At 41.7% G+C, this 19,123-nt stretch overlaps 1 protein-coding gene across 8 annotated transcripts in view; it reads right to left on the bottom strand.

Moving 5' to 3' along the window:
* Positions 1-19,123, bottom strand: part of Lims1 (LIM zinc finger domain containing 1) — a 103,837-nt gene that overhangs the window by 27,980 nt on the left and 56,734 nt on the right. For 4 of the 8 annotated variants that reach the window (XM_021173965.2, XM_029482450.1, XM_029482451.1 and 1 more), the window contains exon 1: positions 3,748-4,099. The exons of the other annotated variants lie outside the window; for them this stretch is intronic. In XM_021173965.2, coding sequence (XP_021029624.1) covers positions 3,748-3,929 — 182 coding nt within the window. In that variant the 5' untranslated portion in view covers positions 3,930-4,099. Of the gene's footprint in view, positions 1-3,747; positions 4,100-19,123 lie in introns of those variants that run through there. 8 annotated transcript variants of the gene reach the window in all.

Here is a 19,123-nt window from a genome sequence, read left to right as displayed (position 1 = left end):
ATAAGTAACTTTAATTAAAATATTAATGAGGCCAGCAGTGGTGGCACATGCCTTTAATCCCAGCACTTGGGAGGTAGAGGCAAGTGGATTTCTGAGTTCAAGGCCAGCCTGGTCTACAGAGTGAGTTTCAGGACAGCCAGGGAACACAGAGAAACCTTGTCTCAAAAAACACACACAAGATATCCATGAGATAACGTTTTTAAAATTGTTTTCTGGTATGAATACAATATATTTAGATCACAGGTAGTCCTGCTCCCCACTTCCAAGACTCTCCATTCCATGTCGCCCTATAACTTCACGTCCATTCCTCCTTCCCTCCTCTTGATGACACACTGAGTCTAATTAGTGCTGCCCATATGTGCAGGAATGTGTGGCATCAATCATTGGAGCATGGGTCACCAACAATGGGCTACACTGCAAAAGTAAACTGCCTCCTTCCCGTAGGCACTGCCAACTGCTAATAGCTAGTTACTCTGCTATAGGCGGGGCCTCATGAGCCTCTACCCTCCATGAGATAACAATTTAAAGTCAATTTCGTTTTCTTTCTTTTTTGTTGTTCGTTTATTTGTTTGTTTGTTTTTTGAGACAGGGTTTCTCTGTGTAGCCTTGGCTGTCCTGGAACTCACTCTGTAGACCAGGCTGACCTCGAACTCTGAAATCTGCCTGCCTCTGCCTCCCCAGTGCTGGGATTAAGGCATGTGCCACCACGCCTGGCTTAAAGTCAATTTCTTTAAAGAACAGAATCTAAACTTCACGTAACTAAACATCATATCATAACCTAGAGTTAGATTATACCTTTGATTAGATATTGTTCAAAACAACTGCTTAAAACCACTAAAAATTACACAAGATGCCTCAATTCTATTAGACAGTTTATAAAGCAAACATTTAGTACTACAGTATAAAATATATTACTAAATCACAGAATTTTATGTAATAAAAATCACTTTGTAGATAGAGAAACAGGTTCAGAGGTGGACAGTTAACTCAACATTATGGCACTAGCTACTCATGAATGAATGACACAGGGGTAGAATCCAGGCTCTCTGCTTACAAGGAATCATCTCCATCACAGATCACAGCCTTTCGGCAAACTCTTGGCAATTCATGGTAGGGACACAATCATGTTTTACAGGTCAGGGAAATAAAACCAGGCATTAACTAGCATTGAGTGACTCTGACAGTTCCCTCACAAGCAATCCCACTCTACCTCAAAACACAGGATGTGATCAACGAATAATCTGTTTTCTCTAGCCACTGGTGCTTCAGAAGTCTGGCAGCCGGGTTGAAGCAGACTTAGGGGAGGATTTCACATGAATAGCTCTTTTGTTTCTGAAAGCTCTAGAAATGGAGAAGGTTCCATATGCTGAACAGTCACTGACCAAGCCTTTTTTTGTTTGTTTGTTTTGGCTTGTTTATTGTTTCCAGAGGCTGATTCTATGGTGGAGTTCTACCTCTACAAAAGCAAGTCTGCTCCTGGCATAGCTTCTGACCTTTCAAATATCTCATCAGTCTGCCAGCACCACTGCCAAGGGACAGATGGTGTGGAGAGCCTCTCACTTCACAAACACTTTAACCAGCTGCCTTGCTCCTAGCTCTTTCCAAGGTTAGCATTTCCATAGCAAGACTTATTCTTTGTCCACCCCAATGGAGGACAGCTTTACATTTGTCTTCTTCCTCAAGTGTTTCAAGACAATTCTGTGTTGTAACCTTGCCACAGTAACGCTATGATGAATCCCCACATTCACCATTCCAGATCAATCAAAAGTCTGTTTTAATTCATAAGCTCAATTAAGAAAGGAGTGTCACTGAAGAGAAGGGAAAAGATTGGGCCCGAGAGAATGCAAAGCTGGTAACAGTGCTTGCTGCCCAGTCTGAAGATGTGGGTTTGCTCCCTGGAATTCACATAGCAGAACAACTGACTCCAGCAAGTTATCTTTGACCTTCAGTGTATGACCCTCCCCCCCCCCCAAAAAAATAACACTTTTAAAACGTGAAAAGAGGCAGCCTTACTTCTGGGTGAACCTGGCCTAGCACTGTGTATAGAGACTTCCACTTTATCTTTTCAGAATTATTGTGAGGAGAGAGGATCCAGATGAACAGCAACGTCTTTAATAAAACTCTGGAGGGATCTGTGCACCCTCTTTTCTTACAGAAAGAGTGGCTGAGTGGAGAAAGACGCTAGCCCACATCCGCTCAGGAATTCTCAGAAGCTGTTTTGAGGATGAAATAATAAAAAAGTATAAACCCTCTGGAAAGCAGAAGGTGCTACTAAAAGACATAGCACCATTATAATTCTAAATTCTCTCCCATGACATCACTCCTCAGTAAACTTAATGGACCGCCCCAAAAAGCTGAAGAACATTCTGGAATGTCTTGCTTTACTACCACTTAACTCAATGATTCTCAAGGTCTGGGGTGACTGAATCTCTGGAAGCTCTGAAGTACCTCTCAGCCATATCTCTGTGCCAAGTGCAGATTGGAAGGAGGGAGTTGCATCAAGAAAAATGTGCAAAAATTTACTTTTTCCTCTGTATTACTAGCATGTAATATGTCACTTTTAATCGAATAAATACATAAAATTTCTCATACAAGAAGTATTGATTTCAACCTTTTTTTTAATGGTGCTGATAAAAATGCTATTAGCACTGACCTGTTTATAGTCACTACAACTACATTCCAGACTTAATTATGTTTGAATGCTCAAGTAGACTTGGCCAAGTGCGTAGGCAGATGAATGTTTTACACACATATTCATATATATGAACTCCTCTTAGTAACAAAGCAGGGACAGAAAACAGCGACCATGTGCCTCCCAACTGAGCTCAGGCTTCCCCTCCCTCTCACCTTGTTGCCTGGCAGTTGGTGCTGTTTTTTCTTTCTTTGAGACTGGGTCTCATGTAGCCAAGGCTGATCTCAAATTCCTGACCCTCCACATCTCCCAAGTGTTGAGATTACATACTCAGCTTCTCTCTTGCCTGACTCTCCTGTATTGTTCACATTTTTTATACTTGACAATATTTAACAATGTATGTAGAAGCTATTTTTTAAGAGATAAATTATTAGATTGGTTATACCTAATTGCTTAATTTTCCAGAAAATGTTTTTTCACTAAAAAGTGTTCATGACAAAGAAAACATGGGAGCGGAGAGAATACATGTCTACAAAAGCCAACCGGGACTGATGTTACACACCTACCTCCGTAAATTGGCCACATAGGAAACCACAATCAAGCCTTCCAATTTTTACATCTCATTTATCTCCACACATGAAACAAATTTCCTACTCTTACTCTTAAAATACAATATATAAAATTCTGTTATCAAATATCTTGAGAGTTTATTAACCACCTCAAATATTGATTATGGGATAAATCCCCAAAAAAGTGTTTATCAATTAAATTTTTAGTTTCATATTTGGGAACTTTCAGAGTATATTTTTCCTGCTATAGATCCTGACAACACAAGTGCCAACTTCTCTTATGGATAACACAGTGAAAATGTACCATTATTAGAAAGATGAGTGCTGTCTATTCTTCCCAGGAAGGTGGCATTTTCCTTGACATCTATTATGTCCTCTGGTGGAAGTTTATAAGACAAGGCAATCTGAGAACCACCCCCAGCTCTCCGAACACCCTGGAAAAGCCCTGCTAAATTAAAACACACTAGCTGGTTTAAATGGCTAGGTAATGCAGAACTGAAGATCTGGAGACTTGAAAGCCTGTATTTTAGGAGGGGAGAGACTCACAATTTCGCATAAAAATCACAGAATTCCTTGTAGACCTTTACGTCACTGTGCCTGCGCTGCAGGTTTGACACAGCCCTCTCGTCTTCATTCCCATTAGCTTCGAGGACACTGTTAAGGGCTGTCTGGGGGATTTCTTCATTCTCTGGGATAGTGCACGGGCGTGCCCGTCCTGGGAAGGCCATTGTACAAGCTTGAGAGCTCAGAGTCCTGTGATGCCGAGCAGGATATAGAGAAGAGAAACAATATCCAGGCCTCCTGTTTCCCAGCCAGGGTCACTCCCACTGTTCCCACATGCGTCACCCAGCTGCCAGGGTCACTCCTGACTTTTCATGTTAAGAGCTCTGCAGCACAGCAATCTGGATCTATTATGACTTCTAGAAGCTCCCAAATTCATTTCACGCGTCAGTGACAATTTGTGTCTGAGTGAGTCTCCATTTGGGTGTACACAGAAACTTTTGAAAAGCTTGACAAGCTTCAGAAAGGACCCGTGAGCCCCTGAAGTGAAGCTCTATGTAGCCATTTATTATCTTTGTTCTTGATACAAGTAACAACATAGTAAAGGCTTCAATGAATGGAGCAGTGTAAACCAGACTAGAGTTTAACTGTAACTCTTCAATTTAATCCCAGCTAATCCTGTAACAGGAGAATCACAGATTCTTCATGGTATTCCTGCTATATTTAGCTTAAACTACTACTGTCTTGTAATTGTGTTTGTCATGATGATAATAGCAACAGAGAAGCATGAGGCAACACAGGGTACAGGGTTCTTCTGTGGTTCCATTCTCTAGTCCAACAAGCCATCCTACCCAAAGCAAGCACCTCAAGGAACTGTGAGCAGGCACAGCGCTAAGCACTGCAGGTCATAGTGATAACAGGAGAGCCATATGCCCTTGAGAGACAAGCAACATACAGTTGAGACCTAAGTAACCGTGAATGGTGTCTTCTATCATATCACCATATCCTCTATGAAACAGGTGCTATTCACAAGTAAGAAAACCAAGGCCACAAAGAGACTGAATAATAAGTGACAGGGCTATGCTGTAACTTCTATGAGAGAAAATGGCTGAACAGAATCACTGGGAAATAAAGCAGGAACTCAAAATCAGTATATGGCAGGTTCAAAATGGGACCCGAGGCAGGAACTGAGATCACACCTCCCTACTTTGAATCCAGAGATATCAAAATGATGAGGAATTCCAAGACTGCAGCCCTGGACCTGCTTGGACCACAGACTGATGGATGCCAGAAGAGGGAAAGCCCTAGAGACAGCTTCCCTGTGCAAATGTCACCCTTTCCATTCATCTATACTCTCTCGTTTTTGGTTTCTTTTCATTAGGACAAAGTAAAACAGGAAGGACAGAATCAGACAGTTCCTCAGCCTCATGCTGGCGGAACACAAGCCACTCCTTCAGCTTCCTCTCTGAAGAAGGGGAAATAGAGCAGCCAAGTTGGGAGCCTGGCAGTGGCATAGCTGTTCTACTGCCATTGAGTGTGTAGCTACTGTGGCTACCAATCAAGCAGGACATGATCTCTGCCCATAGAAATCTTCTTACTGCACTCCTTAACTAATGTGTTTTTCACCTGTATAGCGTGTCATTTGTGGCACCTTATTGTCTGTGCTGGCCGGAGGTTAGCTTTGTTCAGTCAGCATCATGCCGCCGAGATCTGTCCAGGTTGCTAGATCCACATACGTAGTTTGATCTTGTGTTGCTGCGTAATATTCAGCAGTATTGATATATATGTAGTTAAAGCATTCACTCACTGAAGATTTAAGTACTTCATAGTTTTAGGCAATGACAAATGAGAGTTGTTTAGAGGCTTCTGTGTAAATGTAGATTTATCCTTCACTTACGAGATGCTGCAGAGTGAATCTGCTGAGCTGTATTCCAATCACACTTTAACTTTGAAAGAACTGCTAGGAGTGGTGGTGCATGCCAGTAATACCAGCACTTGAGAGGCTGAGGCAGACGAATTTAGAATTTAAAGCCACCACGGGCTCCACAACGATAAAGACCAGCCTGAATTATACAGTAAGATTCTGTCTAATATCCACTTATCAGTGAGTACATACCATGTTAGCTCAAAAGCTCAGAATACCCACGATACAACCCACAAACCATATGGAGCTTAAGAAGAAGGAAGACCAAAGTGTGGTTACTTCAATCCTACATAGAAGGGGGAACAAAATAATCACAGAAGGTAGAGAGAGGGACTTGGGAGGGGAGAGGAAAAGTGGGGCAGGGCCAGGTATTTGAAGGGGCAGGGGAGAAGTACAGAGGGTCAGGAAATCAAATAGAAATATGTAGCAGTGGGGGGTGGGGAACTGTGGGTAGCCACTAGAAAGTCCCAGCTGCCAGGGAAATGAGAGACTCCCAGGACCCTAGAGGGATGACTTTAGCCAAAATAAGAAACAAAGGGAAGATAGAACCTGTAGAGACCACCTCCAGTAGATAGGCACGGCCCCCAGTTGAGGGATGGGGCCACCCACCCATCTCAAAATTGTTAACCCAGAAATATTTCTTTCCAAAGGAAAGACAGGGACAAAAAATGGAACAGAGGTTGAAGGAAAGGCCATCCAGAGACTGCCCCACCTAGGGATCCATCCCATCTGCAGACACCAAACCCAACACTACTACTGATACCAAGAATGCTTGCTGAGAGGAGCCTGGTATGGCTATTACCTGAGAGTTTCTACCAGCACCTGACCAATACAGATATAGATACTCACAGCTAACCATGTGACTGAGCCCGGGGACACCAATGGAAGAGCTAGGGGAAGGAATGAAGGAGCTGAAGGGGATTGCAACCCCATAGGAAGAACAATATCAACTATCTGGACCATCCAGAGCTCCCAGAGACTAAACCACCAACCAAAGAGTGTACATGGAGGGACCCATGGCTCCAGATACATATGTAGCAGAGGATGGCCTTATGTGACATCAGTGGGAGGGGAGGCCCTTGGTCCTGGAGGCTTGATGCCTCAGCATAGGGGATGCTAGAGCAGTGAGGCAGAAGTGGGTGAGTGGGTGGAGGAGCACCCTCTTAGAGGCAAAGTGGAGTGGGGAGAAGGGGATGGAATAGGGGGGGTTGAATGTAAACTAATAAAATGATTAATAAAAAAAATTCTATCTAAAAAAACGCAAAAAAACAAACAAACAAAAAAACAAAGACCAACTTTTATTTGAAAGGTCTTCGGGTGTAGCTCAGTGGTAGATCACTTGCCTACCACCAGTAAGGGTGTCTTCCACTGAAAAACAAACAACAAAGATCCTCCACTCAGTGACCTTATATCAGATATCACAAGTTCAAAACCTCCCTCAGAATGTATCTCTTGTGTAAACTTGTGACCTATAAAGAAATATGATGGCCACAAATGGCTGCACCAAGAACCTAAAAGGTCCCCTTCTAACAGTCCAGCCAATAAACAACCTCTCATTCCTCTCCTGTAAATTCTTCTACCAGCCTGCAGAGAGGTAGAGCTAACACATGGCTCTGGGTCTCCAAATTACTAGCCCATGTAACAAAACATGTCTTTGCAAAAAGTTGATGTGAGAGAACTGGCTCTAGGCAGGCCAGATAGTGATTGCTCTGGATCACCCGTCATATTTACAGAAAGTGGTGAGAAGATCTTTTATTCTGTTTTCTCTATTGGCTAAGGGTGATGCCTGATACTAAGTACTAAGACCTGTATCCTTAAGGTCTATTTCATTTTGTTTTTGGTGACAGTGTTTCATAGCCATCTCAAATCCACTACGAAGTGGAGGCCGGCCTTGGCTCCCAATCTTACTGTTTTATATCCTAAAAGCTGCAATTAAAGGCATGCACAGCTATGCCACATTTAAACAGAGCATTGTTAGATTTTTGGGGGGCGGGGTTGGGGGAGACAAGGTCTCATATTGTAACCCAGGCTTGCCTTACACTGGTGTTTCTTCTGCCTCAGCCCAGAAATGCTGGGATTATAGGCATGTGCTAAAACATGTAGTTTTATTGACCCAGTAACTGTTCACATCAATGTGGTACAGTGTGACATTTACACACACACAAACACACACACACACACACTCACTTTGGAAAGATCAGACCAGGGTAAATAGCTTAACACCTTAATCATCTTAATCATACATCATTTCTTTGGGGAAAGTGTAGAAAATTCAAAAATTTCCCTACTAGCTATTTAGAACGAGTCAATTAATTGTTGCTAACCAAAGTTATCCAACTGAAGTATAGCATATGTAACATAACAAGTTGTTCCTCTGGTTCCTCTGTATCTCAGTTTCCAATGACCACCTCTTTTCATTACCCAAGCCTTCTCCTTGCTTAGCCACTGGTAACCACTTTGAGATAAACTGTTAGCTTACAAATGTAAGTGAAAGCATGCAAGACTTTCTAAACTTAGTTTATTTTATTTAATCAATGATTTCTAGTACTGAAATGGCACAAATTCTTTCTGTTTTGATGGCTACACAATATTTTACTCTCTTTCTCCTTGTGTGTACAATATAATATCCCTTGATACTGGAATCTACAAAATAAGATCCATTCTGCTATACTAAAGTGTATGCTACCTGGCTTAAATGCTTATGTAACTTACAAGTCCAGTTTATTTTTGGTAAAAGCTCTTCTGTTCTTATAATAAATGCAGCAAAAGTAGTCTTTAATTCCACAAATGCCTGACAATAACTGACATAACCAGCCCCTTTAAGTTTACATGCTGGAAGAATAACAGAATCATGGAGTTCAACAAAGGTTACTGATACATGGACATAATACCACAAAATCCTCTACAATTCTCTATGTAATCGATTTGTCTGATATCTTTGTAATTTGTACCTGACTACTTAAGAAAAATGAGAGAGAGAGAGAGAGAGAGAGAGAGAGAGAGAGAGAGAGAGAGAGAAACTACATTTCTTTAGACTGCAAAAAGACAAAAACAAAAAAACGATAACATTTGGATAATAGAGGTTAGCTAAGTACAATTTTTTACCCACAATTTTAAACCTCAGGCTCCATGCAGCTGAAGACAGGCACCAAAGTATCAAAATGAAGTGAAAAGAATGTGTGGTGTTATCTGTGGAGGGTGGAACTGATATTTGCAGCATATATCAATCAGGACCTTTTCCTAGGGAAGGAGGAGGGAGGACGACATTTCTTACATCTCAGTGGGGAAAGCAAATGGTAGCCAGAGAGAGACCTAATTCATAAGGAACAATTTTGGCACTTGCAGATGCTCCCTAATAAAAGTGGGCAGAACTGTTCCTAGCCAGTGCTGTACTGTCCTGGAAATTGGCCAAGATGATGGACGCCAGAGAGAAGCAAAAGAGGAAACAAAACCGGCAAGAAAACATCACAAAAGTGAAATCACTAAAGAAGGACAAATTGCAGGTAGAGAAAACCTCTCGGGGGAATCTGCAGCTTTGGAAGGACTCTCACTAGGCGTCCAGTCAGTTCCTCATAGTATTTTTAGTAATTAAATTTGACCGTACAGAGAATCATGTTCTGACCTCAATACTATAGTAACTTTTAGGCTTGGAAATAAAAGTTTGTTGTATCTATCTATCAATCCATCAAAAAGTAGGTAGAAATAAAAATGCAGGAGATTAAAGAATATGGCAAGATAGAAGTTTTTAAAATTCAAACAAATAAAGATAATAAAGATGGTTCAGTATTTTAATGACTACTTGGTAACTTTTCATCTTTTTTTAAACAGCCTATTAATGCATTTAATATTTTTTAAAGAGTCTATACATGTGAGCTTTGTGCATGTGAACACAGTACCAACAGATGCCAGGAGAGGGCGTCAGACCCCCTGGAGCTGTTGGACATGGATGTTCTGAGAACAGAACTTCGGGCCTCTGGAAGGACAGAAAAAGCTCTTAATTGCTGAGCCATTTCTTTCTTTCTTTCTTTCTTTCTTTCTTTCTTTCTTTCTTTCTTTCTTTCTTTCTTTCTTTCTCTCTCTCTCCCTCCCTCCCTCCCTCCCTCCCTCCCTCCCTCCCTCCCTCCCTCTCTCTCTCTCTTTCTTTCTTGTTTAGTTTTTCGAGACAGGGTTTCTCTGTATAGCTGTGGCTGTCCTGGAACTCACTTTGTAGACCAGGCTGGCCTCGAACTCAGAAATCCGCCTGCCTCTGCCTCCTGAGTGCTGGGATTATGCTGAGCCATTTCTTGAGCTTCAATCTTATATCATTTGAGCAGTAATTTTTCTGATAAATTTGTATGCATTGTATGTATATATACATAGTATATTCTCACTATCTTCGCTGAAAATCAGCGAATGTTGATGATTTATCTGTGTTCTCCAGTCTGCTCTATTAGTCTGTTTTTATGCCAGTACCAAATTATTTAGGCTGCTAATGCTTCCAAACTTCTTTCTCTCTGCTCAGGACTGCTTTAGCTATTTGACAGTCTATGTGGATCAATTCAAATCTTTGTGGAGTACTTTTTCTACATCTGCAGATAATATTGCTGGTATATATATATTTTTTTCGAGACAAGTTTTTTTCTGTGTAACAGGCCTGGATGTCCTAGAACTCACTTTGTAGACCAGACTGGCCTTGAACTCCGAGATCCATCTGCCTCTGTCTTCCAAGTTCAGGGATTAAAGGCATCCTCACCACTGCCCAGCTGGTATTTTTAAAAGTTTTTATTTATAATATGTGTATGAGTGTTTTCTATGCATATATGTCTATGTACCATTGAAGGATAGAAGAAGGTGTCAGATCCTCTGGGATGAAGTTACAGTTGTGAGTCACCATGTGAGCACTAGACTGAGCCTGGGTTGTCTGGAAGAGCAGCCAGGGCTCCCTGAGTCCTGTCTCTAAGCCCCAATGGTATCCTGACAGGAGCTGAACTTGTTGGTCATAAGGGGTTCTACAGATATTTTAACAATTCATGATCATATACATATCTTTCTAATTTGAGGACCTCTTAGTTTCTTTCATCGATGTTTGGTGATTTTCTTTCTTTAATTTTTAAGTACTTATTTATTTTATGTATGTGAGTACACTGTCACTGTTTTGGACACACCAGAAGAGGGAGTCGGATCCCATTACAGATGGTTGTGAGGCACCATGTGGTTGCTGGGAATTGAACTCAGGACCTTTGGAAAAGGCGCCAGTACTCTCAACCACTGAGCCATCTCTCCAGCCCCCTTGTGTTTGATGATTTTCATCAAAGAGATTATTTTTTTCCATGGGTTAAGTGGTGGCTAATTTTTTTTCCTAGTTCTTTCTCTCTCAATCCTTTCCTATTTTATTTCCTCTACTGTAAATCAGATTGCTTTCTTGATTCCTTTTCCCAGAAGTTTTGTTATTGATATATATAAAAGCTATTGATGGGATGGTGAGATGGCTTATTGGGAGCTTGATCCAAGCCTGATAACCTGAATTTTCTTTCCAGACCCTAGACAGTGGAAAGAGAAAAGCTATCTTCTGATGTTCCATGTGTACATGGCTTCTGCTTCGTTTCCTGCCCCAAGGTTCCTGCCTTAACTTCCTGCCCTAGCATTCAAGCTCTAATAAACTCTTTCCTCCCCAAATTGCTTTTGGTCATAGTACTTAATTTCAACAATAAATACAAACCTAGCTAAGACAGTGGGTATGTTTAATATTTTGTTGAGAACAAACTACACACTAGTGCACTCCAGTACAATGTGAAGACAGCTGCAGAGCTTCTGATTTCACCAGTCTGCTAACTTCATGACTGTACCCCAAATGGCCAAAGATCAAAAATCCAAATAGCCTATTTAGACATGTCATACAAAGCATCACAGCTGTTCCTAGGAGTTAGATACTTAAAATGTGAACATATTCATAAGCAGAGGTACCAAAAGCAGCTTTGGGAGTGGAGGCCGGGCTGGGATTGAATCTGGGTAATTAAGACAGGATCTCGATACAAAACCTAGGCTGGACTCAACCTCATGTTATGCCTCTGGTCACCAACCAGAGGTGGTCTAATTGGTGAGCTCTGCACTGCAGTGAAAGTCTGTGTATGGAATACTGTTCTCTGAGCATGACCTGACTAGTGCTCTCTTGCACTGTCAGCACCAGGATTATTTCAAAAAGATCCGAAAAAGAATCAGCCCATTAACTTTCTGCCATGGAAGTGAAAGAGGCTCATGAGGCCTTGCCCCTCTCCTACAAGATTTATAAGCACGTCAGGCATGGTGGTGTATACCTTTAATCTTAGCACACAGGCAGGCGGATCTCTGCAAGTTCAAAGCCATCTTGGTGTACATGTAGCAAATTCCAGGACAGCCAGGGCTATGAGACACTGTCTCAACACACACACACACACACTCACACACACACACACACACACACACACACACACACACGGGTCGGGGAGGGATGGGGAGGGAGAGAGGGAGGGGTGCGTGGCAAGCTGGCCATCGAGTCCAGGAGATCAACAAGCTCTGGCTTAAATGAGAGACCCTATCTCAAAGAATAATCGAGGATGATGCTGACCTGAGTATTAACCTGTGCTTCCACATGCATGTTCAGACATGAACACTTCTATACCCATGTGCATACATACATGTAAACACACATGAAAGAAAACAAAACCAAGGATGACAACTTCTGAGGTTGGCCATTGGCTTCCACATACCTGTGCACACATGTCTACCATCCCACCATGAACATGCAAACACATCAGCACAAATGCAAAAGAAATCAAATTTATAGTAAAAGTTTAGCTTTAACATGTCATTATCCATCCACCTATCCATTCATTCTTCTGCATTGTATTAGGTAGCATAGTATAGAGATGATTTAAAATGAAAGTTTGGTAAATGTTATGCAAGAACCAGGTCATTTTCTAAGGGGCCCAAGCAACCACAGGCTTTGCTATCCCATGGGCATGATGGTACAGCAGAGGTGCAGGTGTAGAGAAGTGCTCTGGAAACATCCCCACCCCGCAGTGAGTGATAACTGTGGAATGGGAGATCTAGAAACTGCTTATTTATTCTAAATCCATCACTAAACTAAGAACTTAGCAGCAACTACCACTAGGATGAAGCCTCTTCAATTGCTACAAAAAATCTGGGTGCCATATGGGGGTATTCAAATCAATACCGTGGCTTAGTTACATTACTACTTGGCAGAACGAACTATTTCCCTGTAATTCTCTACTTGGCTTAAGTGGAAAATTTCATCTGATTTTCCCGGGACTACTGAAAACAACGCAAGTGAGAGAATGGAGACGGAAAGCTCTTCCCCGTTTCCAGTTTGTAGGACAATGTAACATGTTTTCTTTCAAGACAATAAGGAAGTAGGCAAAGCTCAAGCAGAAATGGATGAATTTTCAGATAATATGCCTTTTGCCTTATTTTTAAAATTGCTTCTTAATTGTGTAAAGCAAACAAATTCATCACATGGAGAAGAGTGACAAAGTGGTTAACACGTGCTTTCTTAACTGAGCTGAAGCTGAATAGCAATGCATACACTTATGTCTGTATTAGTATTACCACGATGTTTACTACGGTTATTAAAAGGAAATACGAGCACTCTGACTTTACCGTATCATTTTGTTTGCTTGTTTTGCTAGGACCGAGTTGCTCTCTGTTGGAATGGACTCTGCAGACCAGGCTCAGACTCGACTGCATCTGCCTGGGTATTAGGACTAAAGTTGTGTGCTAACGCTGCCCACAACGTTATTGTAATTAACTATAACCCAGAGATAAAGTTTAAAAAATAATTTAAAAACATGAAAATATGAAATGTCTGGATTAAAGTACCAGTTTTCAACCCTGCACCACCAATGCCCCATGCCAGGATGCCTGGTATAAGGCTATTTACATATAATTGTTCCTAAGAATTGACCACTGAAATAAAACATAAAATAAAGGAGGTAGCTTTGATGTCGTAGTTATATAGTAGCACATAGCTGACCTTATGATATTTGAGGAGATATTCATAAAGGAAGTGAGTGTGATGCTATCCAACCATAGGCTGGAAACTTGTCAGGAAGTACACTAGTAGATGCACACTTTGTCCCATAATCAATAATTCAAATCTGCTACTATCAGGTGAGGCAAGAACTCCTCTCTGGTGTCTGCAGAATAGAGAGGCCACTCAGGAACCAGGCAAGATGCAGCAAGGGGTTGCCAAGGACCTGTGACAGAACCATGTGTGCCAGCTCCACAAAATTAGAAATACTCTGCCCCAAACTGGCCTAAATAATGCACAGCAATACTGCAGCTACCCAACTCTCTCCAGTTTAACAAGTAACAGTAGCTTACTTTGGGGTCTATTTCTCATGAAGCACTTCTAAGTGATTCACATAACAAAATCCTATCTGCAAAAATGTGACTGTGTAAAAGATGCCCTAGGTAGGGAGAGTGGAAGAGAGACAGAAACGAATCAAGCTCATGCTCTTTCTTTATGTCCCTCTCTGACATTAACATTCTGAAAACTGTGTACAGAGAAAGTAACAGCACCCACCTTTCCACAAAAACAACCATGCCAAACAGCTGCCTTTTCTCTATGATGACACATCCTTACCATACTGGTAACCTACTGTGAAAGAGAGATGGGCTGCCAAGTGTAGAGAAAATCATAACCAGTAATGGCAGAGCACTGAGAAATGTCGTGAATACCTGGTAGGCTGGGCAGGATGAGTAGCCTGCACATTTCATTTTGTAAGTTGGATTTGCACTTCCCTGCCACCCAGCCATGCCTTATATACTCTAGAGGAAATGTATAACTGTCAAAAAATCACTATTAATCTCCTCAGCTAGAACCTCCACATCCCATTCAATTAGCCTGACTTTAGAGAAACCGAACACTGTGTTCTGTGTGCAAGTGCCTCAAAGCTGGATCTCTTGTCTCTGTCTAAAGGTGGATGACTGAGCACCCTCTCCATACTCCATCAAGCATTCTGCTAAGAGGCAGAGGGCCAACACTGACAGGTTGACAGGTACCACCCCCGCTGACACCCATACAGCTCAAGAGGTCTTTAGCATGGTCGTGCTTTAGAGACAGCTCCCGTAACTGATCACTGCAGTGAACTCCCGAAGCCCCACACAAATTTGGAGTGTTGGATCAACTTCAACAATTCTTTATATTTCCCTCAGAGGTTAGGAGGCTTTGCTGTGATTTTAGAAATATTTTCCCTAGAAACTAGTCCTCTAGTGATTCCTTTACTGCTTATAATATCTTTTATTCCTATCATGATGAATTAACATATTATCACCTACCTCCAAACATCTTTTTAGAAAGATACAAAGCCACATTTGAGAAAGCTCCAAATATAGAAGAACGGTATTTTTAGCTGTGTTGACCTAAGAGATGCCCATGTTACCAGGGTAACCATTTGGCACAGGCAGGAGCTCTTTATATGGCTATGGTGCCAAGCAGCAGCAGCAGCAGCAGCAGCCTGTCAGGCTCTAAGGTACATTCTTATTTTAGTTCTGACTCAGCAGAGATTTTTCACTGAACACAACTGCCAGCTACACTGTGACAGGAAGTTAGTGGGAGTTTTTATTCTTGACTAAACTTAATTTGAGCCCCACTTCACTGATAAGAAAAAAAGAGAACCATGAAAATTTTAGTATAGAGGACAGAAGTAAAACACTTCATTCAAATCAAAGGTCTTTCCTGTTCACATCCCTGCAGCTCTCACTTTCAGCAACTTTCTTGATACAGAGTATATATATACCAGAATCAGAGAAAATGAAAACCTTTCTGCTAAAGTCACATGGTGCCTTCCCTTCATGAGCTTTACATTTTGTGATGCACAGAAAAAGGCAATAAGTATTTTAGCTGCCACAACTCAGACTGTTTACCATAAATGTGATAAAAGATGGCATGGAAAAGACATAACAAGACCCTAGGAGTCTGATGGTGACCAGATGGTGCAACTACACTGGCAGCCAGTTCACACCCTGGGCTGCAGTCTTGTTAAGATTCAAATACCCTTTGTTCTGTCCCTGAAAGCAGGTCACGTGGTTATGAGGGTCTTTGTTCAATTCTTTCTCTTTCCCAGAGGTGTTCTATAATCCTGGCAACTCACATCCTGTTGGGAAATGAAATATTGCTGAACCCTGGCTCCTACATCTTAGCTGTGAAAAGCAGCACTCAGGTTGTCAGTAGAGGGCACTGGAAAGAAGCCCCAGGCTTTGGTTCTCTGGGCCTGCAGAGAGCAGTCACAGATACCCAGACCTTTGGAGAATTCTGCAAGATACAAGTAGGAGATGGTTATGTGTTGTCAGCTTCCCTAGGAAACTCTTACCTAAGCCCTTGGAACACTTGCTATCTCATGGCAACTCATCCTATTCTATTGTTGCATCTACTAAGATCTGGCCTGGAGAGACAGTTTTCTATAAAGATAGCTAACCTGACAAGAGTCCTCCCTTCTAGATGAGTAGAGGACCAGAGTTCAGTCTCCAGCACCCACACCAAGCTCCAGATCCAGGGCATCCAATCCTCTCTTCTTGCATTGCCCCCACAGGCTAGATATTCACACAGGGACATACACATACATAAAAATAGAACTAAAGAAGTTATTCTTTTTAGATACCACACTTTAAAAAGCAGGTACTTTCTTTTCTCTGTTGAACTAAGACCAACAGAGGAAGCCTGTGGTCAGGATCCTATAGTTGAAGAGTTCTCAGACTTTTAGAATCCTTACCCAACATGAGGAACTTGTCTCACTTAGAAACTTAAAACAGCCATATTTGCTGCTGAAAACTAGGAAGAGGTGGGAGGAGTGGGTAGCTCAGTAAAGTACAGTTCAGTGAAACAGTCAAAGAGAGTTCTCAGAAGGACACAGAAGAGGAGGACAGCTGAGGAACTTGAGGTCTGTCTTCGCTGAGTTCTCTTTGCTTCAGCAGATGAGGAAGCACCACTGCCAGGATGTAATCAGGACACCGTGCATGGGAAAATCCGCCCCAAGCACACTATGCAAAAGGCAATGCAACGGTCTATAGATATTTCTGCTATGAAATAAGCTTTTATGAAATGACACATCACACCTCATTCTTGCTTTTTAAAAAAGATTTATTTATTTATTTAATGTATGTGAGCACACTGTAGCTGTACAGATGGTTGTGAGCCTTCATGTGGTTGTTGGGAATTGAATTTTAGGACCTATGCTCGCTCTGGTCGGCCCTGCTCACTCTTTATTATTATACATAAGTACACTGTAGCTGACTTCAGACACACCAGAAGAGGGCGTCAGATCCCATTACGGGTGGCTGTGAGCCACCATGTGGTTGCTGGGAACTCAGGAGCTTCGGAAGAGCAGTCAGTGCTCTTACCCGCTGAGCCATCTCACCAGTCCCACACCTCATTCTCTTTTCCCCTTCCCCACTATCCTCTCCCAGTCATAAAAAATTAAATCCGACAATAGGTAGACGAATTAACCTGAGTGTAACAGCAGAATCAAGCCTTGTCACCAGACCTTCTTTTTGCTCTTATATATAATTTAGCAGGAGACAGGAGAGTGACTCAAGTGTCCTAAGAACTCTGTTTAGCATGCTTCCTCCTGCCTATTCTGGTTAAGCCCTTGAGGACATTGCTTCTTCCTTCTATTCACAGCACCTGGTCCTCTGCTGCCATAGCAGTGGTGACAGCTCGCATCCAGTTCCCCCAGTTCCCATCTCAACCATAAACCTATTAGAATGGTGTGCAAGAGAGAATCTAGCAAATGGCTGGGGAAAGAATACTATGGAGCTCAGGCGGATTATAATTGTTTCAGTTATTTTGTAACTGAGCTAGAACATAGACAGGTACCATGTGGGTTATATTTGTGTGCACACTTAACATTTAATCACTTAAAGACTGCAAAAAGAAGCTGAGCATGGAAGCTCACATCTGTAATTCCACTACTCAGGAGGCAGAAAGAGCCAGAGGATCATGGTAGGTCCAAGGCCAACTTCATCTACATAGTTCTAGGTAAGATATGGTGAAACAGCGCAAGAATTCGTCTCAAGCTGGGCGGTGGTGGCGCATGCCTTTAATCCCAGCACTTGGGAGGCAGAAGCAGGCAGATTTCTGAGTTCGAGGCCAGCCTGGTCTACAAAGTGAGCTCCAGGACAGTCAGAGCTATACAGAGAAACCCTGTCTCGAAAAACCAAAAACCAAAAAAAAAAAAAAAAAAAGAATGTCTCAAAAACAAAACAAAAAACAAACAAAACCCCAAACAAACCTTGAAATTAAACTCAAGCCTTTATACAGAACTGCTATCAGCGATTTTAGTTCAAAACAGCAAATGCACTTAGATAGTCTGTTGCCTACCAGGACCTTTTACTTGAACTTTGAATCAAGCATTAGTAAAAATAATCTCTTTTACAATTCAAATATAAGAAATCAAGATTTAATAAAAACTAACTTGGCACAAAGTCCAATGACTCCTATAGGAAAACAGACACAGATGTACTAATTAGGAGTTCTATTGCTATGATAAAATACCAAGACCAAAAGCAACTTGGGGAGGAGGGGCTTTATTCCTGCTCATACCTCTCAGGTCATACTCTACCACTGAGGGAAACTTGGGCAGGAATCTAAAAGCAGGAACAGGGAAGCAGGAGCTGAGGCAGAGGCCATGGAGGTATGCTGCTTACTGGCTTATTCCTCAGGACTTGCTCAATTTGCTTTCTTATACACTCAGGACTGCCTGCCCTGGGTAGTGCTATCCACCATGAGCTGGGACCTCCCATTATCAATCACAAATCAAGAAAATGCTCCCCCCCACACACACCTGCCTATCGACAACCTGATGGAGAATTTTCTCAACTGAGATTCCCTAGAATAGTTTAGCTTGTATCAGGGTGACAGGACAGAAGACACATTTTCAAAGAGGTGAGGATCTTGCAACAAACCAAAAGATGAACCGCTCTCTGAGAATGGTTCAAATAAACTAGTAAAATGACATGGGAGTGAAAAGCTGTCCCATCAATAATAACAGCTATCTATGCTGGCTGTACCACATGTCAGTGATTTATGGTTGCAGCTGCAACTCAGTAGCAAAGGAGGCTCTGGACTTGGTCCCCAGCACTACAAAGCAAGTAGATAAGCTGGGTGTGGTGGTCTATAACTGTAATCCTAGTACTAAGGCAGGCAGCTGAGACAAGAAGAGGAATCTGAGGCAAACCTAAAGAATAAGTTCAAGACCAGTCAGGGCTACATAGTAAGATCATGTCTCCAGAAACAAACAAACAAACAAACAAACAAACAAACACATCCCCAAAAATTAAGAAATAAAACCATACAAACAAACAGCAAAAAACCAAAACCAAGAAGTGCACAACTTTTTACCCCTTTTAAGGATGGCCAATACTGTAAATGAGGAAAATACCTAATTAAAAATATTTTTAAAAAAGGATGGCCAATACTAATCTAGTATATATATATATATATATATATATATATATATATAT

The sequence above is a fragment of the Mus caroli genome, chromosome 10 (genome assembly GCF_900094665.2).
Source record: "Mus caroli chromosome 10, CAROLI_EIJ_v1.1, whole genome shotgun sequence".
In the NCBI taxonomy this organism is placed as follows: Eukaryota; Metazoa; Chordata; class Mammalia; order Rodentia; family Muridae; genus Mus; species Mus caroli.
Note: the sequence above shows the minus strand (reverse complement) of the source record. Positions and strands in the feature narration are given on the sequence as shown.